General features: G+C 43.5%; 1 protein-coding gene across 13 annotated transcripts in view; it reads left to right on the forward strand.

Moving 5' to 3' along the window:
* The window catches only part of LOC124234365 (SET domain-containing protein 4-like), a 124,312-nt gene extending 97,813 nt beyond the window's left edge, over positions 1–26,499 (forward strand). For 5 of the 13 annotated variants that reach the window (XM_046651711.1, XM_046651713.1, XM_046651712.1 and 2 more), the window contains 10 exons: positions 3,438–3,543; positions 8,810–8,905; positions 12,938–12,975; positions 15,395–15,483; positions 17,222–17,651; positions 19,953–20,127; positions 21,795–21,876; positions 22,954–23,034; positions 25,430–25,553; positions 26,223–26,499. In XM_046651711.1, coding sequence (XP_046507667.1) covers positions 3,471–3,543; positions 8,810–8,905; positions 12,938–12,975; positions 15,395–15,483; positions 17,222–17,651; positions 19,953–20,127; positions 21,795–21,876; positions 22,954–23,034; positions 25,430–25,553; positions 26,223–26,357 — 1,323 coding nt within the window. In that variant the 5' untranslated portion in view covers positions 3,438–3,470 and the 3' untranslated portion in view covers positions 26,358–26,499. Of the gene's footprint in view, positions 1–1,412; positions 1,973–2,101; positions 2,215–2,633; positions 2,653–3,437; positions 3,544–8,809; positions 8,906–12,937; positions 12,976–15,394; positions 15,484–17,221; positions 17,652–19,952; positions 20,128–21,794; positions 21,877–22,953; positions 23,035–25,429; positions 25,554–26,222 lie in introns of those variants that run through there. The other 8 variants (XM_046651722.1, XM_046651723.1, XM_046651715.1 and 5 more) reach the window with 7 other exon arrangements.
* The last annotated feature ends 248 nt before the right edge of the window (positions 26,500–26,747 follow it).

The raw sequence follows: 26,747 nt of genomic DNA on the forward strand, positions 1-26,747 counted from the left end.
AAGTTGTTGAGCTCTCGGGGTCTTCCCCTGCCCATGATTATTTACCCTCACAGAATTCCACTTGACCCTGGCTCTTCTTCGTACACTTTCTGCCTGTTTAGGATGGTCAATAAGCTTTGCCTATGGGTAGAGCATGGACTTAGAGGCTCAGAATCTAATTGTAGCTGAGCCGCTGAGTAAGCATGTCACTCCAGGCAATTTACTTAAGTTTATGAAAATTAAACAATATAACAGCAGATTTTAATAAGTAACATACTCTTGCAATAGGGCGGTGGGTCCAGCACGACCTCAACTCAACTTGAATTTGTACAGAGATGACTGGCATTTCAATGAAAGCATGAGGGAGTTGGGTGGGAGAACTGAGGGTCTTTAGTCCAGTCAGGAGAGTGAAAAATTGCAAAGGGTTGGGTTGGTCAGTGTAAAGGTCAGTAGGCCACAGTGTCTGCTACACAGAGACTGGGAGACGGAGGTTCTGTGCTTTCTCATGATTACATTTCAACACAATGGCTTTGAAATCCTTAAGAAAGACGCTCCTGGGTTGGAGCAGATGGGTATATATCTCAAACAGACAGAAGAAGGGTTCACAAATTGTAAATAAATGCTCTAAGAAAGGGTGGTAAAGAGCCTATGGTCAGATGTGGGCTAGAACGAATAGGAAATCCTTTTGGCGGCCTTGAGCATGTTAAGGGGGCTTGAGTCATCCTATGATAGGGCCTCGAGCTGTTAGAAAGTATGCCAGTGTTTCAGTCTTTTAATGTGGGGGGAGGGGAGTGAATGAAATCATTTGTGCTAACTCTCATCACCTGGCTGACAAGAGAATTTTCACATATTGAGGTATAAGGGGTAAGAAGTTGGGTTCAAAACTGATCCGGCTGGAACTAAAAAGCCTGACTTGTGGTCTATGAAACATACATTGTACATAAGCTTAAGCTTAACCAATAAAGTAAAGAATGCACTCTCAAGATAAGAATGCATCCTTCCCTATTGGTAGTGTCTGGATTGGTCCCCTTCCTGACATCAGGGTCACGTTGACCTGGTCATTTGCAACTTAATACCTCTGAAATTTTCATGAAAATGTATCCTGGGTGTGATTACTACATGTTCTTTGTTCCAAAAAGATAAGACTGTACTGCAACCCATGCTTCTCGGGAACGCCTTCTAAGGCCTCCTCGGGTTATAATCCTCACTCTGGCTCATAATAAACTCAACCCAATTTTGATTTATAGGTTGTTATGAATTATTTGCACGGACATGGCCAAGGCGGTGTTTTCCAGGTTTCTCCACTATAAAATTACTCTTCCCCCATCCCGTACTGTACTCTCTGGAGGCAAGTCTCTAAGGAGAGTCGACAGTCAGGGCGGGGGTGGGTGGGGCAGAGACTGAGCTCTGTCTCCTAGAGGGAGTAGCAGGTACATAATGATTTGGAAATCTGTAGGCGGCCTCTGGGACTGCTAGGTCGGATAGGGAGAATTGGGCGGGCCTCATGGGGCAAACGGGCTAGAGGGCGCCCTGCCCGCAGATGGCGGGGTGGAGCCGATCCAGGCAAAGCCGGTCGAGGCAAAGCCTGTGAAGTACGGGGCCCGGGCCAGGCTTGCTAGGCCTTAGCGGGAGGCGCAGCAGATCAAGGGACGTGTGGGGGCCTGCTTTAGGGGCTGGGGCCGCGACGCCAGCCTTAGGAGGGCCCTCCCCCTACTGTGGCAGGAGAGACTGCGGCGGGGGTCTTCAGGGCGGAGGTTCCTCGAACCTGAGCCGTTGGGTTTTCTCGCCCTTGGCTCGGGAGTTCAGCGTCCGTGACGCATCCAGGAAACAATGCGCATGCGCAGGCCAGGAGGCGTGGGCCTGCAGCGGAGGGAAGGGTCCGCCCGGTGACTTAGACTTGGGTCAGTGAGGACTCGATGCGGTCCTGACGGCCCTCAGCCTCTGCCTCTCCCGCTCCGGCTCGCTTCTTGCATTCGCCTTCCGGAGGAGCACTGTAAGGAGTTTCCACCTGTAGTGGGCTCGTCACCGCCGCAGCCATCTTGGGGGTGGTGCCCCGCCGCGGGTGGGCCGGAAGAACTTCCGGGGTCAGGGAAACCGGGTGACCCGGGGTTGCCAGGGCAACAGGAGCCGGGTAGTTTGGAAGTTTTCCTCGCGTTTTAATTTTTTGTTGTAAAGAGGAGAACTGAGCTCAGGTTGCCGATCTCCACGAGGCCGGGCATTGTACTGCGCGCTACGGTATCCCTCTATCCTCTGGAAACCGTTCATTTAGCGTATTTGACCCAAGAAGCCGCCGTTGAGGCGCGTGTGTGGGATGAGAAGGAGCCTAAGGCTGCGTCTGTAACCCCCGGGGCCTGAGGCCCTTGCGGCCCGAATATGGCGGGCGGGGGTGCGGTGTGTGCGGAACATTCTGAGGACTGTGGGCGCGAGGACGGTGCCGGCAGCCGACTGTCACCCGTGCTGCCACCGGGCGCTCGTGCAGAGCTGGCTCGCTGGGCCCGAGCCCCGCGCGGCCGGCCCGGGGGTGGTTGTGGGGTTCCCGGCCCGTGTGCGGGGGCAGCGCTGGGCCCTGGTACCGGCCTCGCCATCTTTGGGTAGATCGGACAATGAACCTTCCACTGCTGAAGCGCCGTATTGAGTGCCTGGGGTTCTTGTTTTGTTGTTCATTTCGGTCCGGTATGTTTTAGTAGTAGATTTTAGGAACAGGTGTGTGGTTAAACTGTACATATGTGCACCTAAGTAATATTCCTGTTATGTAAGTCACAGAATAGGATACAAAAGTAACAGTACAGCCTTCTCCCCTTGCACGGCTTTGAATATCCTTTCTTAAACCCGTTTTTATAAACATATATAATATGCTCAGAAGCAAACCCGAAAGGGAACATTGCATTTGTAATGTTCTGCAGCTTTATTTTTTCACCTCATATATCTGGGACATTTTTACGTGTTAGCATGTACCTTCTTCCACTGAATGGCTGCCTAGTTCTCAGTCCATTGCCTGTGTCATATTGGTGGTTAATGGATTTCATTTTTATGCTTCCAAAGAAGTGGCATGTGGACAGTCTAATAGTCGTTTTAGGTTTTATGATCATCTCTTTGTTTTGTCTGCTTTCTTGGCTCTCATTCTCTAATCTGTTGCAAACCCCATTTAATCACATTGACTTCAGGATCGTGGTTCTAAGAACAAACCATTACTTCACACTCAAAGAGGATTTTTCTTTTTTTCCTCCAAGACTTCCTAGCTGATGGTGGCTTCATGGCTACTGTTCATTCAAAATATAATTAGATCGGTGCTTAGTCAGTGTTGATTAGGACTGAGATGTGTAAGTCACCAAAGCACATGGTCATGAAATCAGTTATGAGGGTTTCCATGATTAATCAGCATTACATCCTTATAGGTACGAGGAACCGTGATTATCATACAACTGGATAGGAAGGCAAAGAAATGTTTTTTGTTTCAGATTGGGCACCTAAACAGAAACTGCACTTGTAGTATGAAGAAGGGAAGAGGAAGAACAAGCCGGATCAGAAGACGAAAACTCTTCAGAAGTTCTGAATCAAGAGGAGGTACAGTTTAGATCATTTGGTGCCAGTGATGGAAAAAGGAATGCTTTGTTGATTGGTATGAATAGATACATGGAGCTTTTCTCAGAGGCTCATGGGCACTTTTCAAAAAGAATATTTCTTAAAGAATACTCTTTTATTAGTGCCATTATATTCTTTTAAACCCTGTGGGACTATGAATATAGTTATTGCTCCAAGTACGTCTGCTCTGGAGATGACTCCCAGATTTCTGTTTCTGGTCCTGGCCTCTAGCTGCCTCTAGGATCTCAGTGTTTGGATCTAAATTCATCATTTCAAGTTCAGTGTAGCCCAGTCTGAACGAGATACTGTATGTGAAAGTGCTTGGCCAGCTGGAAAGTACTACATAGATGCAGTTGTCACTTTTGATGAAAATTTAACCACTCATCCTAGTGGACCTCAGGTGTGCCATCATCTTCGGAGGTGATCTTTGACTATGGTTCTTTGTCCTCTGTAGCCAGTGTCTTGCTCAACCTCGCCTGGCCTTTCGTAGGTGAACTGCTTCTCTGTTCTGCCTGTAGATGATTTCAGCTGGGTCTTTGCTGGTTTACCTACACCCTTGTTTTTCTTCCCCGCCTGTTGTTCCATTTGCTGCTGTCAGTCTGATGTTCCTAACTGGTTCCCTGTCGCCTTTTTGGTGAGGAGCCTCCATGAATGCTCCTTCCCTCTTGTGTGACATCTGAGCTCCTCCTGTGTGACATCGACTCCACCCTGCCCCTCCATGTACTGGACGTCTGTTCTTACTCATGGTTCCCTGGGCGTGCTCTGCACCACTGCCCTTCCTCGTAATCCTTCCTCTGCCCAGAACACCTGTTTTCCTTCTTGTTACTTGTTCCCTTTCTCTCTAACCTTCAAGACTGAGCTGAGATTATGTCTTTGGTAATCCCATTTCCAATTCTCACTAATGTCACCCTTTGTTAAGTTGCTTATTGGGCATTATTCTTAGGGACCTACTGGTTTTCTAGTTGTTTTTCCTGGAAGTCTTGTTTCCCACCTAAAATGTGATCTTTTTGAGGGTGAAGAACACATTGAGCTTTCCCTACAGTGCAACATATGCTGTGTGGATAGTAGTTGCTCATTAAATGCTCAGTCATTAAATACTCTTACTGTAAAATCTAGTTTTTGGTTTGTGATAATATATTTTGGGAGTATTATATCGTGGATCGTATTTGGAAAAAAAACAGTTTTATTGAGGTACAACTGACATACAATGAATATTACATTTTAATGTGTAGAATTTGATAGATTTTGACTTATGTGTTTGTACAGGAAACCATCGCCGCAGTCAAGATAATGAGCATATCCATCACCCCAGGAAGTTTCCTTATATACCTTTGTAATCCTTTCCTTTTGGCCCTCTTTGAACCCTTCCTCCCCCTGTCCCCATGCAACCTGTGATCTACTTTCTGTCACTATCAATTTGTTTACATTTTATAGTTTTATAAAATGATAGCATATGAGTTTTTCTTTTATTTGGCTGCTTTTACTCAAGATAATCATTTTGGGGTAATTCTTTGTTGCTGTGTATGAGTAGTTCATTCTTTTTTATTGTTGACTGTATGCCATGATTTGTTTATCTATAATGTTGATGGACGTTTGGGGTGTTTTCATTCATTGCCTACTACAGATAAAGACATTATGAACATTTGTGTACAACAAATCTTTGCATGGACACATAGTTTCTTTTCTCTTGGGTAAATACCTAGGAGTAAAATGATTGAATCATATCATAGGTGTAGGTTTTGTTATTAAAGAAACTGTCAAGCTGTCAAGCTGGTTGTATAATCTCATGTTCCCACCAGCAGTTTATGAGAGTTCCAATTGCTCCACGTTCTTGCCAACACTTGTTGTCGTCTTTTTGATTATAGTCCTCCTAAGTGGTGTGAAGTGCTGTGTTATTGTGGTTTTGATTTGCGTTTCCTAATGACTAGTGTGCTTGTTTGCCATTTATCCAGGCATTCTTTGGTTCACTGTTTAGATCTTTCACCCATGTTTTAATTAGGTTGTGTTGTTTTTCTTGACTACTCAGAGTTGTTTAGATATTCTGGATTCGAGTCCTTTATCGGATACTTGATTTGCAGATGTTTTCAATCACGCTGTGGCTTCTTTTTTAATTCTCTTAACAGTCTCTTTTGAAGAGCAGAAATTAAAATTTGATAAAAGTCCAGTTTATCAATTTGTTGTTTGTGACCTTGCTTTTGGTGTTGTACCTAAGAAATCTGCCTAACCCAAGGTCGAAAAGATTTTCTCCTATGTTTTCTTCTAGAAGTCTTATGGTTTTAGGCTTTATATTAAGTCTATGATTCAGTTCGAGTTAATTTTTATATATGGTGCAAGACATGAATAAGTTTATTTCGTTTGCTTATGGAGATCAAATTGTTCCAGCAACATTTATGAAAAAACTATCCTTTCTCCTCTGAATTGGCTGTGTACCTTTGTAAAAGATCGGTTATCCATTTATGTGTGGATCCATTTTTGGACTTTCTGTTCTGTTCCATTCATCTCTTTGTTGTCTTTATGACAATAGCTGACTCTTTGCTGGTTACTGTGGTTTTATAATAATTTTTGAAATCAGTATTTCGAAATGGTTTTGGCTACTCTAGATCCTTTGTATTTCCATATGAATTTCAGAATCATTTTGTCAATTTCTATGAAAAAGCCTGCTTGAGTATTGATTAGGAATTATTGAATCTATAGATCAATTTGGAGAGAATTTGACATCTCAACAATATTGAAACTTCCAAACCATAAACCAGGTATGTCTTTCCATTAGGTTTTTGATTTCAGACTTTTAAAATTTTTATTTATTTATTTTTTGAGGAAGATCAGCCCTGAGCTAACATCTGCTGCCACTCCTCTTTTTTTGTTGAGGAAGACTGGCCTTGAGCTAACAGCCGTCCCTTTCTTCCTCTACTTTATATGTGGGACACCTACCACAGCCTGGCTTGCCAAGCGGTGCCATGTCTGCACCTGGGATCTGAACCAGCGAACTCCAGGCTGCCAAAGCGGAATGTGCACACTTAATCACTGTGCCACTGGGCCTGTCCCCCAAAATTTTTATGTTTAATTGTGGTAAAATACATATAACATAAAATTGGCCATTTTTAAGTATACTTCAGTAATGTTACATACATTCACATTTTTGTGCAACCAATCTCCAGAACTCCTTTTATCTTGCAAAACTGGAGTTCTATACCCATTATATAACAACTCCTTATTACCTTCTCCCCCCAGCTCCTAGTAACCATCCTTCTACTTTTTCTTTTCATGACCTTCACTATCTAGATAACTCATATAGGTGGAATCATACAGTACTTGTCTTTTTGTAATTGGTTTGTTTCACTTGGCGTAATGCCCTCAAGGTTCATTCATGTAACACCTGTCAGAAAGTCCTTTCTTTCTAAGGCTAAGTAATATTCCATTGTATATTTATGTATACGACATTTTCTTTATCCATTTATCCGTTAACGATATTTAGGTTACTTCTACCTCTTAGCTATTGTGAATAATGATGCTGTGAATGTGGGTGGACAAATATCCCTTTGAGGCCCTGCTTTCTTTTCTGGATATACATCCAGAATTGTAATTGCTGAATCATATGATAATTATATTTTAATTTCTTGAGGAATCGACATACTGTTTTTCCACAGCAGCTGTACCATTTCACATTCCCACCAACAGTGTGGAGGAGTTCCAGTTTTTCCACATCCTTGCCAACACTTTTTGGTTTCTGTTTTTCTGATAGTAGCCACCCTAATGGGTGTGAGACAGTACCCATTGTGATTTTGATTTGGCTTTCTGTAATGATTAGTGATGTCGAACTCTTTGTATATGCTCTTCAGCATTTGTGTATCATCTTTGGAGAAATATCCATTCAAGTCCTTTGCCTGTGTTTTAATTAAGTCTTGTTTTTCCATCTAGGCATTTACAGCTGTAAATTTCCCTGTCTCACAGTCCTGTAGGCTAGAAGTCCAAAATCAAGGTGTCAGCAGCATCGTGGGTTATGAGGGAAGGATCTGTTCCAGGCCTCTCTCCTTGTAGACGGCTGTCTTCTCCCTGTGTCTCTTCTGTCGTCTTCTCTCTGTGCATATCTCTGTCCAGATTTTCCCTTTTCATAAGGATACCAGTCATATTGGATTGGGCCCACCCTAATGACCTTATTTTAACTTGATTTCCTCTGTAAAGACCTGTGTAGGAAGGCCCGTAGCTAGTGTGTTAAGACTGTGTGGATTATGACCTGCCGAATGAGGAGGGACAAGGCACCCATGCGGGTCGGCACATAGCTCCCTCAGCATCTGAACCCCTGCTTTTGGGGTAGTGAAAACCGTGGGGCCATTTTGATTGAAGGCACAGTTTCAATATAATCGTATAAAAGAAGTAAAGTAAGAAGATTTATTACTTATAGATCCCAAAGATGTGGATGGGGTTTAGAGGGGCTGTCCTCAGTCCCAGGTCATGAGCGAGCAGGAGATAGAGAGCAGTGTAGCAAGCACTTATTATTTATAAGGTGGTTAGGGTGGCGGTCACTAACTTTCTGCAGGCTCAACTCTAAGTGGTTATTTTAACAGGTGCCCCAGGAGAAGCATTGCTGGAACTTGCGCAGGGAATCGTAAGCTCAGGTCCTTACCTGAATATCCAGACTCTGGGTGTGAGCAGGGTTGTCATATTGTAAAATGCCTAGGTGAGGGCAACTCCAAATAGCTGTTTTCTCATCATGAGACCCCATCTCTAAATAAGGTCATATTCTGAGGTACTGGGGCCTAGGACTGCAACACATAAGCTTTCGGGTATACAATTCAAGCCGTAATAGGTCCTTTTCTTTACTTTGCTTTCCTTATTGCACTGGACAGAACCACCAGTACAATGTTGAGTAGAAGTGGGGAGAATAGGCATCCTTGTCTTGTTCCTGGTCTTAGCGGGAAAGCACTCAGTTTTTGGTTATTAGGTATGTTGGTTGTAGGTTTTCTGTTCGATATTCTCTATCAGGTTGAGGAAGTTCCTTTCTATCCTTGTTTGCTGAGAGTGTTTGTCAGGAATGAATGTTAGATTTTATCAAATGCTTTTCCTATGTCTCATATGGTTTTTCTTTTTTCGTTTACATTATTCATGTGTGTTAAAATGTATCCCCTTTTGCGATAACACTATCTGAATTGTTTGTGAACACTGGGACAGTTCATCAGAGATTTTCTTTTTAACTGGTCATCTGATTATATGGTGATTTTAATCACTATTTTTTCTTTCCATTGATTAGTGAATGAGAGCTACAAGCCTGAATTTATAGAGCTGAAGAAGTGGCTGAAAGAGAGGAAGTTTGAAGACATGAACTTAACACCTGCCCGTTTTCCAGGTACAGTCTGGCTTTCGACTCTCACTCCCTTTCTCACATGAAAGACGTGTGGGCACAGGTGCCAGGGCAGCGGGGGTGACTCCTGCAGGTGAGCTGCATCCTCTCTGGGAGCAATCTTCTACTGTGCGCCAACCTTCCTGCCTTGGACCTCTAACACTTATTTATACTTCGCCTTGTTCCAAAAATGAATTAAAGTGGCTTGTGGGGAGAAATTCCAGAATGGTGAAATAAAATGAAAAATTAAAAAAAGGAAATAAGAATAGAAAAGTAAGACAAAGGCAGATATAAGGATGACACATAAAAGCCATGACTATTATAAAATCTTGTTGTATGCCTGTCAGAGGTGAGCCACAAATTTGACTCATCTTTCCTCAGCCCAGACAATTGATATGATCAATTACCTGAATCTTCGTGTCGTGTCTACAAAACTAAATTATTTGTCAGCAGAATTCCAGGTATTCCTGGCCCTTAGACTTGCAGGAAATGTCTTCGCTGTGTCCTGATACACCAGACATTTGTGTAAAGTGGTGACTGCTGTCCTCATCAACATACCTACAATGGTTTCATGGGATTTTTCAGACCATGCAGGCTGATGAGATTATCCCATAGGTCAGGTGAATCCAGATGGTTTTCTCAGGGAAGGGAGGTTCCAAACAACCCTCGGAGGTGCTTGTTTTCTGTGGTGTGGCTGGAGGAGAGGAGTCCTTGGAGAGGCCTCAGCATACTGCTCCCTCAGCTGGGTGGTGACTGTGCTTCCCAAGTCTCGGAGGAGGAACCCTCTGGTGGCCACAGCTTCAACAGTCACCTTGGCAGAGGTGGATTAACATTCTCTTCCGGAAGTTGAGTAGCTTGTTGTGGAGGCTGGGTTAACGTTCTTTTCTGGAAATTGAGGATCTTGTTATGGAGTTTGGATTAGCATTCTGTTCTGGAACATTCTCTTAGAGAAGTTGGGCCGCTTGCCATGGGTATGTGTCTGCATACAAGGCCACCCAGCTCTATCCTGAAGTGGGCTGGAGGTAACCAAGGAGACGACCAAGATGCTCTCATAAGGATTTTGGTTCTGCTGTAGCACAGAGACAGTTATGTGAGTGGGGCCTTGAAGTCTGTTTCATAGGGCAGGTGCAGACATCTTTTACCCTATAGAAAAATTAAATCACATGCTTCTGAATGCTCCCCTTGGCCATTAAAATGATTATTCAAGTACCCATTGGGTAATTTCACTTTGAGCAAATTAACTTCCTTATACATCACCCAAGATAGACGATATATCATGTGTGGCCCTGGCCAAGTGAGGTGATGTTTGTAAAGTTGTTCCCTATGCATCAGTTACACGTGATTACATTCGGCTAAAATACTTGATTTGAGCCATTTTCTAATAGGGCTGCTCTTACTTTCTGTTGGTGAACCATAATTGTCAGCCTCCAACAGAATGTTTAACTTTCTGTTTTTGTGTGTCAGGGAACAATCAGTAAAAGCCATTCTGTTAGATTTGACTGGTTTGAGTTCTTCATGAGATGATCAAGAGAAAATAGTGTCAGGAGTAGACTTGTGCTAAGGCCTGCCTACTCCTCCATGTACTTTGTCCTGAGAAAGATAGGTTTAACATTAGCAAGAAGGAATTGGCATATGGTTTAAATGGAATGCCTGAAAATAAGTTCTCTGTCTATAATTTGGAGCAGTGAAGAGTTACTGTTTATGAAAGGGAACATCTCTCCCGTGGCCCATCCACAGAGTCATGGGCATATGGGAGCTAGAGAGCACAATGGTTGGGTAGTGATCAGAGCCCACTCCTTACAATTCTAGGGGTAAGGAAGCTTCTGTCTTAGCTCGGCTGCTACAACAAATTGCCGTAGACTGGGTGGCTTAAACACCAAGTTATTTTTCACAGTTCGGGAGGCTGGGGAGTCCAGGACCATGGTTCAGGCAGATTCTCTGTCTGGTGATGACCAATTCCTGGTTTGCAAATTGCCGTCTTCTCCTTGTGTTCTCACATGGTGGAGAACAGGGAGCTGGAGCAAGCTGTCTTCTCTCTTCCTGTAAGGGCACTATATGCCACTTATGAGGGCTCCATGCTTATGACCCGATCACTTACCAAAGGCCCCACCTCCTGATGCCATCACATTGGGGGTTAGGATTTCAACACATGAATTTAGAGGGACACAAACATTCAGTCCATAACACCTTCCCTAAGTGCTTTATGTATCCTTGGCTCTTAATCAGTGTATGATAGGAGGGAACAAAATTCCGGGGAATTAATCTTAGTTGGTGGAGGGGCAAGGTATGGCTCCTAGGTTGCAAGCAGGATTCTGCCTGTAAGATTCTCCGCTTATTCATGCTTTGGGAACTGATGCCAGTATTTCCTTGTACCACCAAAAACACTGGCCAAATCTGGGCCTCCATAGTGGATATATGATAGTAAAAATTTTATGGCAATGAGAAGTCTGTAATAAGCTTTCCTTTTGTAGGATTTGTTTTTTTTCTTTTGAGGAAGATTAGCTCTGAGCTAACATCTGCTCCCAATCCTCCTCTTTTTTTTTTTTTTTTTTTTGCTGAGGAAGACTGGCCCTGAACTCACATCCATGCCCATCTTCCTCTACTTTATATGTGGGACACCTGCCACAGCATGGCTTGCCAAGCAGTGCCATGTCCATACCCGGGGTCTGAACCGGTGAACCCCAGGCCACTGAAGTGGAACGTGTGCACTTAACTGCTGCCGGCCCATCCTTTTATAGGATCTTAATGGCCACTTGCTACTTTGCCTAGTATATCTGGAATAAAATGATAATAAATGTAGGTTACTGTGATTTGTGATATCGAACACTGTATTGTAGAAATATAAAGTATCTTCCAGATTTGTTCCATATGCCAGGTTCTGTTCATCTATATGTTTGGAGAGAAATTTCTACTTAAAGTAGCCCATGAGTCTTTTAAAGGATGACCTCATAGAAAAAAATCCTCCCATTAGTAGTTGATTCCGGGAGGGGTTGTGGCCCATGGGAATGATTAGCTCGACCCTGGGACACAGAGAAGAAATTAACTAAGTTCTTAAAACCAAAACCGTGTGTCTAGGCTGACACTATGCTTCTGGGTGGGGAGATGAGTTAGGACTCATCAAATCAAACTTGCTAGACTCCGGATTCAGGACTCAAGGCAGGAATTCCCTCCCTGAACCAGGAGCTTCTGGTAGTCCTGCAGGAATTGACCTTTGCTGAATTATATTCTCTTCCAGCTGGGAGAAAAAAGGTCAAGAACTATGAATTTGAAAGAATGAATACTCTAGACCCGATATAATGATTATAGGTCATATTTCACGAACGCCTGTCAGAAAAGCTGTCGTCTGACTGTGGTGCAGGAGGGGAGCCTTGGGCCTAGAGAGGTAAACTTCTGGATGTTGTTGGTGGTGATGGTGCACTTGGTGAAGTTACTGTTGTGACTTGCTCTGGCCAAGGCCTTGGCTGCCAGGGAGCAGCTGGCCCTGGATCTGCCCTGCCAAGCTCATCCAGTCAAGGAGAGTACATCTGATGGGTTGCCTGGTCGGGGAGGGAAGAGTGTCGTCTGCAGGCTTTGTGGGACCTGTGTGGGCTTACTGGTCAGCCAGTCAGAGAGCTCTCAAGATCCTCACTGGGGAAAGCTGGGTCTGGTAGTGGGTAAAAGTGGGCTGAGGATCCAGCCTCTGAGGGTGGGTGGGCGTTAGGAGTAGACGCCCCCACCACAGCTGGTAGGCCCCAGGGGAGAGAGTAGTGCTTAAAGGTTCCTGTAAGAGCCCAGCAGCCGATCTGTATAAAGTGAAAGACCTTTAGGTCTCGTCTCTGAAGCTTACTTTCCCTTTGAGGACTGTAAACCCAAAGGAGGTGAGGACATGTCCCACATAGCTTCTTAGTCTTCTCTTTCCCCTGGTAGTCAAAGGATGCGAGACGTCAGCTTCAGCTTTGCGGGCTTTTGAAGTTCATTCACGTGTTTTATGCAAAACGGTATCTCTAAGACCTTGAAGATATAGTGGGATTTACCCTTTTTCTCTCTTTGTGTTTCTAGGTACTGGAAGAGGGCTGATGAGCAAAATATCCCTGCAGGTGAGAACTCTCTTATCCTTGAAACCCAATGTAGATTTGCTGCTTTGTTTTGTGGTTCAAATCAAGTGAAGTAAAAATATTTCAGACGTGCAGGCATTTTTTACCTAATGGATATGTTTGAATACAATTCTGTCTGTTAGGATTAAGTTAGCTGTATATAAGAGACAAACTGAAAGTAACAATGCTTGAACAGAGCATAAGTTTATTTTGCTGTCATGTACTCAAGCCTGGATAGGCAGACCTGGCTGGTATGCTGTCCTATGGCCATCAGAGACCCAGACTCCTTCCCAGCTCTCTGTCTGTGTAGATGGAGCCCTGCACCCCAGATCCAGGGTGTGGCTCCTAGAGCTTGAGCAACAGAAAGGAGCAAGGGGGTGAAGACGGGCAGATTTTCTCCTGTCAAGGAAATTCCACTCCCCTTCTCTCTGCCAGCGACCAGGTCCGTGTCTCCAGCCAGCTATGAGGGAGGTGGGATGGGTCCTCCTTTCCCTAGCACAGTGCCCTCCAGATTGGATTGTGTTAGTGCAGAGGGGGAGAGAAGGCACATTGGGGTAGGCAACTAGCATGCTCTGCCTCAAGATTTTATAAATCAGATCATATTTTCAATGTGCCGGGGCAGGGAGCTGCTCTCCTCTGAGAGGCCGTGCATAGTATAGTAAGTAGAGCCTGAGCAGGCAGAGGGGAGGTGGCCTCGGCGTGTCCCAGGATTGCCTTGAGCTTGCCGTGGCACCTGGAGTGAGGCTCCTAACCCTTGGCTTCTGTTTCCTCACCTGGAAAACGAGCAGGTAAATGACATAGATGACCTCCAAGGGTCATTTTAGTTCTTTTCATGATGTTAAAGGACATCTAGTGCACGATTTTCTGTAAAGCTAGAAATTAATTCCTTAATTTATTTTTAATTATTTAAAATTACTTTTAGTTCTTTAATTTATATAAAACCTAGCTGTGAACGTTTGTTAGCCTAAAGAATGGTAGCTTTTAATGTTGTGATTCTGCTATACTATTTTTATTATTCAAAAATTTTTCATTGTGGTAAAACATACATGATGTTACCATCTTAGCCGTTTTTAAATGTACAGCTCAATAGTATTAGGTACATCCACATCGTTGTGCAATATTTTTATTTTTTGAGGGGAAGTATAATTAACTTTAATCTGTAGCAGAATTTGGGGAGGAGAGATGTACCTCTTATGTATATAGTAGTAATTATGGGTAGTTTTTGTTTAGATCATGAAATGATAAGTGGAAGTTGTTTTATGTGTACTCGTAAATGTGGCTTTTTTGTTAAACTTTTTGAAAATTGAGATATATTTTACACACAGCAAATGTACAGATTTTAAATGTCCAGTTTGATGAGTTTTGATTATGAAGAGATTTACCACAATCAGGTTACAGAACATTTTATTAAGTGACTGTTTTCAAAATCAGAAAGTCATGTGACATTGGAACAGGAAGGGACTGTAGTGATCGTCCAGCTTAATCTGGATTTATAGATGAGGAAACCAGAAATTGAACCCAGAAGACTTTTGCTGAGATTTTTAACCAACTAGGATGCCTGTTATAATAAAAGCAGGATCTTACATATAGTTTCTTAGTGCTTTATTTGATTCTGGGGTCTATTACTTGACATCTTAATTTTTTTTTTTTAAAGATTTTTTTTCCTTTTTCTCCCCAAAGCCCCCCAGTACATAGTTGTATATTCTTCGTTGTGGGTCCTTCTAGTTGTGGCATGTGGGATGCTGCCTCAGCGTGGTTTGATGAGCAGTACCATGTCCGCGCCCAGGATTCGAACCAACGAAACACTGGGCCGCCTGCAGCAGAGCACGCGAACTTAACCACTCGGCCACGGGGCCAGCCCCCTTGACATCTTAATTCTTCTTTGTGTTTCTTCTGTCTCTGAGGGGGAGGACTGAAAACTATACTTTTGCAGGTGGTAAAACGAGACCCTTGTGCTGGGTGGCCTGCCCTTTCTTTAGCTAATGGGTGTAGGTTGTACATAGAGTAGGCCATTGACTGGAATGGCCTGGACACATGGATTTCACCAGATAGAATTTTTCTGCCTGTTTCCCGTAGGTAGCACAATTTCCTGTCATAGGAAGATGAAGGAACAATTTTATTTGAGTTGTTGGAGTGTTAGCGCATTCCTTTCTGGTGAATGATTGACTGGTGGTAGGTGTCAGTCACGTAATTAACCTTTAATTCTTGCTGAGGCTGTAGCACCTGGCGCTGGAGCAGGCTTGCCTGCATCTGCTGACTCAGGGACTTGGGAGCCAGTCCGTTGGTTGGCTCTTTGGTGGTCTGTGGTTGGGTTATCCCGGGTTCTTAGTGGGTGATTGTGGAATCAAGGACTTGAAAAGACTTATACTCGCAGGTCCTTTCCAAGCATGGGTGTTCTAAACTTTCCTTTCTTTTCGGTGAGGAGGGACAGATGATTATTTCATTGCCTGAGAGTTGCCTGCTCACCACGGACACAGTGATCAGAAGCTACTTAGGGGCGTACATTGCTAAGTAAGTGACTGCACATATGCTTATCTGGTGCAAGGGCTTCTCCTTTAAAGTCTGTATCATTGGCAATGTGTCATCTAAGGCATGGTTCATGAGGACCCAGCCTTTTTGTGTAGATAATAAATATCTGAAATGGTTCGAAAGGTTTACTCTGATCTATGAAGTTGGTACTTAATTCAATGTAAACTGCATTTTTAATGTTTTTAATAGGCTGCCTGGGATGCAGGTTTGAATCCTGATCTATCACTTCCTAGAGAATGAAGATTGAATGGGATAACAGATGTAAATGACAGCTGAGTGCCTTGACTCCTAGCAGTCCATTCTCTTCCATCATAGTAGATCCTGACAGATGTTAGTTACTCGCTTTTATTTTTACCCTTATTGTACTTGCTTGAATTCTCCTTCAGCTAAGAAGAGCTGTTGACATTATGAAAGGTTTAATTTTATTTAGCGTAGAAGAGAGGAGGCCAACATGGGAGCTGAGAACTATTTTTCTGGCTTATCTTATATTGGGCCTTTGTTATATTGGGGGACTTTCTGAGGACAGAATGAGTGATATCCTTAGTAGAAGAGGTTTCTATATTATGGGAGTTGGAAGATTGTATTGTTTCTTAACCCGGGGTAAGTTCTGGACCTTTTTCCCCCTGCCATATTTTTATTTATTAATTTTTTTTTTGAGGAAGACATCCATGCCCGTCTTACTCTACTTTATATATGGGATGCCTACCACAGCATGGCTTGATGAGCGGTGCCATGTCCGCACCCAGGATCCGAACCGGTGGACCCTGGGCCCCCAAAGCGGACTGTGAGAACTTAACCACTGTGCCACTGGCCACCCCCCCGCCCCCCGCCATATTTTTTAAGAGGGCTGATGTATCTTCATTGGCCTGAGTAGAAGCAAGGATCCTCTTTATATTAACATTTACTGTATTATTCTGAAATTCTGAGTAGAAAGTATGGTAATATAGGAATCTGGACTTTGAAGGTTAATGAAAACTTTTCTAAATATATTTCGTGCAACATGACATCTTTTTATTGGTAAATAAAAATACTGCAATGTATAATTTGCAGTAGAGTGGGTAAGTTTAGGAACAAAAGCTTTAGAACTGTAACAAGTGTGTAATGAGCATATTCAGTTTTCTATGCAGGCTGGTATCTTACAATAGAACTTTCTGCAGTGATCGTGATGTTTCACCCTTCATTGACCATGGTGGTAGCCACTAGCCACATAGGGCTGTTGAGCACTTGAAATGTGGCTTGTGTGACTGAGGAATTGAATTTCCAGTATTATTTAATCTTAAATAATTAAAGTTGAGATAGCTGTGTGTACCTAGTGGTTACTGTATTGGAGGGACAGGTCTAGGTTCTTCCCACCAATTTTCTTCCCTAACAAGTTTTCATCCTTATCTAGGTGAAACCAGTGGAGTTCCAGCAAAAGCTTTAAAACTAGAGAACCAACTTGGAAGCAAAGAGGTCTTTTGCAAAAAAGAATCTCTTGCAAACAAGCTGGAGCTCGTGTTAGTGAGTCAGTCCTTGTGTCAGGGTGACTGAGTGCTTGTACTGGGGTAGAAAGCGCTGAGGAGGGAAGACCTCTCTCGGGTGCACTGAGCAAACCTGAGTGCTAGCAGTTCGGCCACAGTCCCTCTGGGGACAGAGCAAACCGCTAGGATGTCTATAACTCTTGCTTACTCCATATTTTGAATAAAAGTAATTCCTTTAATTCAGTTTTTAATTTTAAAAGGTGGCAGCCTCCTCTGTCTCCTCTTCTGGCTCTCTGCACCTTTTTGGTTGCAGAAAAGCATGCTGGGGACCGGTCTGTCTGGAAGCCTTACCTGGAGGTTTTACCGAAGGCCTACACCTGCCCTGTTTGTTTGGAGCCGGAAGTGGTGGATCTTCTTCCCAAACCATTGAAAGCAAAGGCCAGAGAACAGAGAACCCGCTTGCAGGAGTTCTTTACTTCCTCCAGAGACTTTTTCTCTTCCCTGCAGCCTCTATTTTCCGAGGCTGTTGAGAGCATCTTTAGCTACAGTGCCTTCCTGTGGGCTTGGTGCACCGTCAACACCAGAGCTGTGTACATGAAGCCCAGGCGGAGGCGATGCTTTTCCGTAGAGCCAGACACCTACGCGCTCGCTCCATACCTGGATCTGCTCAATCACAGCCCAGACGTCCAGGTGAGAAGTTGACAAGAGGACACAGGTTCTGTTTGGATAGGAAGGACTCCAGCATGTAGAACTTGTGACTTTGAATCCTGAGTGAAACCACAGGGAAAGGTGTAGCTGGCTTTGGGCAAACCCCCCTGCTGTCAGGTACGCTTCTGTCTTTCCTCCTGACCCTTCCTGGTGTCCTTTTCCTCTGCCCGTTTTCATACTCTGCTCTCCAGAGACTTTTGTTGTATCCCGTGGACTGGCTTACCCAGCAGCCCGCCCCTTCTTCCCCCGCCCTAGTAGAGTCCTTCCTGTCTCCTCCTTGTACACTTGGAGACACTACTGTCAGCAGTTATTTTTGCTGTGATCCCTGATTAACCTGCTCCTTCCCCCTCTGAACTCTACAGTCTTAGGAGTCGGGGACTTTGCCTCGTTCCTTCTTGTAACCCCAGTGATCAGTGCAGGGCCTGGCACGTGGTCGGCGTCTAGTAAATGCTTACCAAATGGCTGAATGTTTGTGGGGAGAAGGAGCCTGGGAAATGATGAAAGAATCCCACTCTGGGAGACACTCACAGATCTCTTCTTCCCCAGCCCTCCTCCCCTGTGGCTCATAAAGGAGGTGATTATTTCTTTAGGGCATGTTGCGGCAAAGCCTGCTTTGAGGGCAAAGGGTGTTGTATGCCGCCTCACCTGTGACCCATTCACGGTACTCTTGGGGCACGCTGCCTGGGACCCGTGCTCCTGCTGTCCTCTTCATGCCCCCCACCACCCTGAGAAGATTGATGATGCCTGGTTAGCCCACATGCCAGTGAGAGGAGAGTGTAGGGAGGCCCCTATTGTGCTTTCTTAGGCCAGGACAATTTCCTTGCTTGTCTGTCTTTTGCTTTTGTAGAAAGATGCATCTCTAACAACATGAATCACAGGTGACTGAGGTTACAAGTATGTTTACGTGGTTGATATCAATGAAATAATGTTGGGGGTGTGTTGTACAACAGGGTGCTGGTCTCAGGGACTCAGTCCCCATTGGCTTGACCTTTTTTTTTATTGGGTTGTTAGTGCTCCAAACCAGTGTTTTTATAGTTGCGTTTAGTGGCACTGCAAACTACAGCCTGTAGGCCTGTGGTCTGGGGACCCTAGCAAAGCCTAAAATATTCACACTCTGGCCCTTTATGGAAAAATATTGCTGACCTCTGGTCTAGAGTGTGTTGCAGGGGCCAGCCTGGTGGCATAGTGGTTAAGTTCATGTGCTCTGCTTTGGTGGTCCAGGGTTCATGGGTTCTGCTCCCGGATGTGGACCTGTATACTACTCGTCACGCCACGCTGTGGTGGCATCCCATATACAAAGTAGAGGAAGATTGGCACAGATGTTAGCTCAGGGCCAATCTTCCTCACATACACAAAAAAGTAGAGTGTACTGCAGCTGACTTTTGGCATGAAACTCTAAACCATGGTCCTGATCTCTTGTTGATGCTGCAAGCTAAGGAATTCAGCCTGTTACTCATCCTCATCTCCCTGGGACTGGCTGCTCAGAAAGGAGACCTCAGTACCCACTCCTTATTGTGGGGGAGCAGTTAGTTCTTCTTGGGTTTTTTTCTTCTATACCTGTTAACTAACAAAATTGTCCCCAAATCCGTATGATGGCATCAGCCAATGTCACAGTTACAACTAAGATCACACAGCTTTTGAGCTGTTGTAAGACCTGAAATTTCCTATGCTGCCTTGACATCTTTGGGCCTCGCAGGCCCCGAAGGCCTGACCCTGAGTTTGCCTGCTCTCACCAGATATTCCCCCCACCTAGGGGGAAAGGCTTCCCCTCGGCTAGTCTCCCTATCACCTGGGCCAGCCGTCCCTGACCTAGTCCTTGACCTAACAGGTTTCACCTCCTTGCCAGCCCTTGAAATTATTCAAAAAGCGAATCACATCTTCCTACGGGAACCGGGGGTCATCACATCCTCTCGTTACTGCAAAGCCTGCTTCCCATGGCCCCTGCTGGTCCCTCTGCTCCCGAGTACAGCCCCTGTCTGGTCATTGCATTGTTGCTGCATCCTCTACCCCAGGCTGTATATGTGGCTAATAAACTGCTGTCAGTCTCATCAGTCTGTTGTCAGGTGTAGTGTGTTTGGCAGGATCCTAAGACCCCTTAGGCAGGACTCCCTCCCTCACCGATGGGGTGAACAAAAGAGGCTGACGTGCAGTTGTGGCATTGTTTTCCACATGTGGCTGAATTCAGGGATGAGTGTTTGAAAGCTGCATCTGGCTTAAATTAATCTTAATCTTTTTAGTTTTGTGGTTAGCTTTAAAAAAACCTTTAACAACTTTCCTTTCTAGGTGAAAGCAGCATTTAATGAGGAAACTCGCTGTTATGAAATTAGAACAGTTTCAAGTTGTAGAAAACATGAAGAGGTATTCATCTGCTATGGCCCTCATGATAACCAACGGCTACTCCTGGAATATGGATTTGTTTCCATCCACAACCCTCATGCTTGTGTTTATGTCTCAAAAGGTTGAAGTCAACTTTGTTCTTACCACTAAGATGATAGGATTTTCCCCCCCATCTGGGGATGTATTTATTTTGTTTTAATAAAAATGGCAAAACCTTACAATGTACATCATTAATTTTCTCCCAGGCAGGGTGGCCTTACTCTTATTGACCATGTAATTTTAATGTTGAAGTAAAAACAACAAAGCGTTGATCTTTATTGATGGTGGGAAGAACCGAGAAATGTTTTATTGCATCAGGTCAGATGATAGGATGGAAGAAAAGGAAAACTGCAAAGGAGATAAATACAGTATTAATAGATGGAAAGAAATGGAAATCTTTATACTGAGACATTGTCGCTGTCACTAAGGATAGAATAGAATTAGCAACGAATTAAAAAATACTTATTAAGCACCTACCATGTGTAAGGCATTGTGCTAATCACAGAGGTGAGTACCTTACACATCCCTTGTCTTCAGAGTTCAGTGTCATGATGCAAGGTTGATTTCATTTCTGCTCTTTTGTGACTTACTAGCCATCATCATTGGTATGACTTTTTAAAATAATAATTTAGCTCGTAAATTCGTGCTGTGAAAATTCCAAATATAATATTAAAAACGGTACATAGAAGACTGATGTTTTTCCTCTCCTGAAGCAGCAGACAAACAGTTTTCTGGGCCATGAAGAAATGGCCAGAGATTGACCAAGTGTATAATTTGAGGTGGTTTTAATATAAGTTCTAGTGGAAAGAGAAACTTGGTCAAGGTGATATTACTGCATCCTATCAGCAGAATAATAATGTTATTTCTCAAAATAAAAATAGAAAAGCAGCGGGGCTGGCCCCATGGCATAGTGGTTAAGTTCTATGCGCTCTTCTTTGGCAGCCCAGATTCATGGGTTCAGATCCTGGGCGTGGACCTACACCACTCGTCAGCTGTGCTGTGGTGGTGACCCACATATGAAGTAGAGGAAGATTGGCACAGATGTTAGCTCAGGGACAATCTTCCTCAGCAGAAGGAAAAAGCAAGGCAAAAACTGGGCCTCGCTGGGTCTCTTAGAAAACTAGCTTTGAGATTAGCGTCATATTATCAGAGTAATCTTCAGATTGATGACCATGAAATATTGATTGGTCAAATGATTCGAATAAAATTGACATTTAATTGTTTTTGCATTTAAAAAATAAAAACAGAGAAATATAAAAAGAACTTTTAAAAATAGAAAAATCTCTCATTATCCTTCTACCCCAAATAAGCTCTGTTAACTTTGCATGTTCACTTTCAACTGTTTGTGATTGTAATCACTCACATCCAGACAGTTTTGAATTCTGACTTTTAAACACTTAATATTGTAAACATTTCCTCATGTTTGTACAGAATGTAGACTTTTGGTGAGTGAACTTCTCAGCGGTCCTGCTGATGTCTTAATTACCTGGTTGTTGCCTGATTTGCTTAGGGAGCATGAGCTGAGATTGGGGACGTTTTCTCCCCTGCCTTGGAATTCTTTTAGCTTTTCAAGGAGTAGATAATGACCTCATTGACTTGGCTCTGAAAAATAGACTTTTTTGGTGTGAATTAGGTCAAACTCTTTACATATGTCTTGATTGCTAATGAGAAGGAAAATAACTTGAGAAGGAAAGGCCCACACTTTTGTTGGAATGACACCCTAATTCTTGTTCTGTTTTTTTAATGCAGATATACTTGTTAAATATCTTCCATCAACAGATAAACAGATGAAGAAAAAGATTTCCATTTTAAAGGATCATGACTTTATAGAGTAAGTGTTTTTCTCTCTCGCTCTCAAAATTATTCCTTCAGGAAATTTTGATGAAAAAATTGAGGGTTAGGGTTTTTTTTTTTTCTTTTTCTGAGGAAGATTTGGCCTGAGCTAACATCTCTGCCAGTCTTCCTCTATTTTATATGTGGGACACCACTGCAGCATGGCCACTGCCGAGCGCTGTAGGTCTGCGCCTGGGAACCAAACCTGGGCCACTGAAGTGGAGCGTGCCAAACTTAACCACTAGGCCACGGAGCCCACCCCCATGGTTAGGGTTTTTGTAGGTGTGAGAGCTATCCTGACTTGTACCAGTTGACAGGTGTTTATTGAGCACCTACTCTGTACAGTAAATTGTGCTTGATGTTGTGGGGCACACAAGGAGCACAAGATACTTTTCAAGAAACTTATTTGGGGACATAAGATACAAGCTTGAAATGTTAAATTATTGTACCAAAAGAGAGCCCTGCATGTATTGATTGGTGTCCCAGTGTGAGCTTGTCTCTAGCATGTGGTCAGGTGGGATGGCCTTGGGCTCCTACCTGCAGGCCAGGCTGGCCCTCAGTCACTCAGCCACATGGTGCAGGCTCTTGGGGTGGGGGGCAGGGCTAGGTGATTCCACTCCAAATGGGGTAAACAGGGTTCAGGGTTCTCTCTTTCAAACTTTCTTCTGTAGATAAAATTAAGTTTTAAATAATGCAGCGAAGGGTGAGTGCAGTCCAGCTGTCGTGGCTGCCATTTGTTTGGCATCCAGGATAGTCCAGATTCTTCATCGTTCGTATCACTGTGACATGTGACACATGCCCTCTTGCTGTGGCCCGTCATCCACGTTCAGCTTCTTACTGAATTAATTGGAAAATAGCTTTTTCTTCTTTTTTTTAAAATATAAAGAATTTTCTGTTACTCAGGCTTTATTCTTAAATATTTGCAGACTTATTTTTCTCTTTTGTCTTTGTGACCAAGATTGCAGGTTACATAATGGTTAGCCCCATTAAAAAAATGTTTGGCTCTTCAACCATTTGCCATGTGTCATGAGGTACCGAAATGATGGATTTGTTGTTATTTGTTTTTCTGCTTTAGAAATTTGACATTTGGATGGGACGGGCCATCCTGGAGGTTACTCACAGCTCTCAAGTTGTTATATCTGGAAGCTGAAGAGTTGTAAGTTTTATCTGTGTTGGTCATGAGCTGTCATTACAGTCTGGACATGATTTTGTGGGGTTTTCAGCTTACGTTCAATACCCAGCCTGAGAGGAGAAGGGAATTCCGTTGTTTGTTGAGGTTGCTTATTCTTTATGTAAGTTGCCTATGTGATGAGTTTTTCACTTCTAAGTTTTCACCATTTCTGGAATTTTGGTTTTAGAGTCATAATCAGAGTACCTGGTCCTGAGAACTCTTTAGTCTCTACTCAGATATTTCCCCCTGGTGACCTGCAGCTGATTGTTCAGGGTCAACACTTCAAAAAGTGTGGGCATTGGCACTGTTTAGAGGAAAATCTCTGAGTGGGTAGGGTTTTCGTGAGCAGGGGCCCCACCTGACTCTGCCCTGGGGGCAGATCGAGACCCTTGCTCCAGAAGAGGCCTGGATGTTTCCATGGAGGAGGTAGGCGGAGGAGACCCCAGTGTAGACTCGCATCCTGCTCAGGCTCCTTAATATTTCCTTGAGGCTGTGGGTCCTTCCCCCAGCGTGGTAAGAACTGTGCCCTCCCCAGCTCTGGAGCTCCTTCAGTCTGGGTCCTTGTTAAGGAGTCATGGGTAATGCCCACCACTTAGTTTCTCTCACTGAGCCCTTGCTATGTGTGGAGGACTTCCTGAAGATGGTGACACCCCCCTTGAGCAGTTGCAAGGATTAAATGAGATAATGTCTAGGAATAGCCCTTAACACAGTGCCTAGAAGGAGTTGGTGCTCATTCAGTGATGCTTGTTGTGTTATGGTTTATGGTATTGCTTCCTTCTTTTTCTGTAGGGACTTGGGGAGAAAAATTACTCCCCGATCTCACACCAGAAATAGTTGAGTTTGTTCTCAGCAGATGGTTTGTATTATCTTACAGTCACTGTGAATTCTGTCTCTATGTTTCTTTTCTTTTTTTACTGTTCACTAGAAAACTTAAGAGGCAAATATGTGGTCCATCCAAATGTGCAGGATTTTAAGGCATACAATTTATCCTGACTGTATCTTATCTTTCTTCTTCTCATCTTCCCTTTGTCTTATTTTCCCCTGTCCATTCATCTTACATTCTGTTTTATCTCATGGGTACCCCTGTAAGCTTCCTTAAATCCTTCTTGGAAATCAGTATGAGTCCTTTCCATGCATGTCAACCTCGAATTAAATGAAACAACTGGATGTTTCCCAGAGGTCATCCTCAGGCCTCTTTTCTTCCCTTCGAGTTATTTCCAACTGTCTGGAATGGTGTGGCAGAAAGAGAACGTGGTTGGGATTCTGCCTGACATGTGTTTGCAGCAATTACTGCCTCTCCTAAGCTTTGTCACTTAGAGTGAGTTCTTTATCATTCCCGATTCTCAGTTTCTTTGTGTCTAATGTAGGGATAATAATGCCTTCTTTGCCCGGTAATTGTGAAGCTTAAATTAGATAATGGTTGTGTATGAAACACTGTGCCTGGCACATAGTAATTTCCTTCCTTCCTTGCTTTCTTTCCTGAGAATTTTTCTATTCCTGAGGTTTCAACCATCGTCTCTAAAGCTGAAGACTTAAGACTTTACTCCCTTTGTGGCTTGTTGGCTGTTCTGAATTTCTAAGTGACCTATGTGTATGTCCACTCTGATGTTACCTTACCCCTTCCAAGCCACTTCCACTCCCGAATTCTCCGCATCCAGCGTCTGTTCCTCCACCCTCCTCCTCCCTGGTTCCTACTTCTTCCTGGTGTACAGATTTTTCTCTGCCACCTTCTGGCTCTGCATCCTGCTGTGGCTCCCCTTTGCCTACCCTGAAACACCTACACTCTTCTGCCTGCAGAAAGTTGGCCCCACCTGCCCACTCAACCCGATTTCCTCCCAACTTTCATAATATAAAGTGGGAATGCCCTGCACGTAGAGGAAGGCTTCACGGTAGATTCCTCCTCCCATCTGTAGAGCATTTTACTTTGTGAAATGTGTCCCATTCAGTTTGCCATATTTGAGGAAAGACTGTCCCTTGAAGAGAGGAAGCACTGCCGCCTATGCTCTGTAGTCCCTAGTCCTTGGGGCCATGGACTCCCCTTCCTGTCCTGTCTCCTGCTCTATTCCTGTGGCTGGTGGATGTGACTCACTCACTTACGTGCCGGACACAGGGTTGGGATGATAAAATTCAGTCCCTGCCTGCAAAGAGTGCCAGTCCCCTCGCTTCTTATTTTCAGATGTTCCTTCTTTCTTATGTACCTTGTCTGCTTCAGCACAGGAACTGCATGTGGCGGGAGGTTTGGGGAATCTCCTTATGGAATGACTTTTACTATGATTCTGGAAAAATAGAAAAAAGAGTTTTGTGTTGTGTTGAAGCGTAAAAGCCTTCTTTATTTTTTGAGAGCCTGCTGAAATGATCTTACTCAACGTATTGGTTCTAGTACGTGCTGGAAAAAAGTACTTCTTGGGGAAATAATTTCAGATACAAATGAGAAGACAAGTTTGGACGTAGCCCAGAAAATATGCCGTTATTTCATAGAAGAGACTAATGCTATGCTTCAGAAGGTATGTTTCTAGAATATTGCATCATTTTCTTGAAGAAGTGTTTTGATTAAGAAGTTACTTATTTTGTGCCTGTTGGATAGGGATAGTACACCTTATCAGGGCATTGTTTAATGCTTTACATAGATGAACGTTGATGTAATTTCTGTTTTTTGACTATTTTTTTTATCTACACCTTTTAATAGGTGAAGTTGTTACATGAATTCTTGGTAATAAATTTTTAAGTACTCTTTGTTTTTTATTTTTATGTAGTAAATGTTTTAATTAAATGAGAAATCACTCATTTGAGTGAAAACATTGCTGGATTAAAAAATAATTTAAATGAACCTTGAAGGCATTATGCTAAGTGAAGTAAACCGGAATACAAAAAGACAAGTATTGTATGATCCCCCTTACATAAGGCATCTTGAATAGGCAAATTCATAGAGACAGAAAGTAGAATAGCGGTTACCAGGGGTTTGGGGAGGGTGAGATGGTAGTTAGTGTTTCATGGATACAGAGTTTCAGTTTGAGATGATGAAAAAGTTTTGGAGATGTGTAGTGGTGATGGTTACATAACATTGTGAGTGGACTTAATGCCACTGAATTATACATTTCGGAGTGGTCAAATGGTAAATTTTATGTTTGTGTATGTTTTACTACTATAAAAAATCATTTAAAAATAACTTCCAGGTTTCTCGTATGAAAGCTGAAGAAATCGCTTTGATAAACCAGCTTACTTTAGTGGAAACATTGTGGACAGAAGAACTAAAGATTCTCCAGGCATCTGCTGGGATCCTCAACAATTTGCAAACAGCTTTTACATAACTTCACCCAAGTGTGTTTGATCACCTCCTGTGGTGGGTGTGGCTTCTTAAATGTTTTTAAACTTCCTTAAACATTTTTAAACTAAGGTTCTTTTATATAGAATCATTTACAGTCAATGAACAGCTTCTATTAAACAATTGTGTACTTAATCCTTTTCTTTTTGCTTTTCTTTGTGTGTGGGGTGGAGTGGTGGCTGCTCCTAGGACACGGAAGGATATCTCTAGGGGGCAGAGCAGGCTCTGGGATCCCAGAGCTGTGATCGAAGAACAATGTGCCATCCTCATGGTACTTTTAATACTCAAAATAAACAAGAGTTCCTAAGGAAGAAGTCTGAGGAAAGTACTGAACTGTAATGAGAGAGAGAGAGTGCGAGAGCCAGGAGCCAGCCTG

This window comes from Equus quagga, unplaced genomic scaffold (assembly GCF_021613505.1).
Source record: "Equus quagga isolate Etosha38 unplaced genomic scaffold, UCLA_HA_Equagga_1.0 73442_RagTag, whole genome shotgun sequence".
Classification (NCBI taxonomy): domain Eukaryota; kingdom Metazoa; phylum Chordata; class Mammalia; order Perissodactyla; family Equidae; genus Equus; species Equus quagga.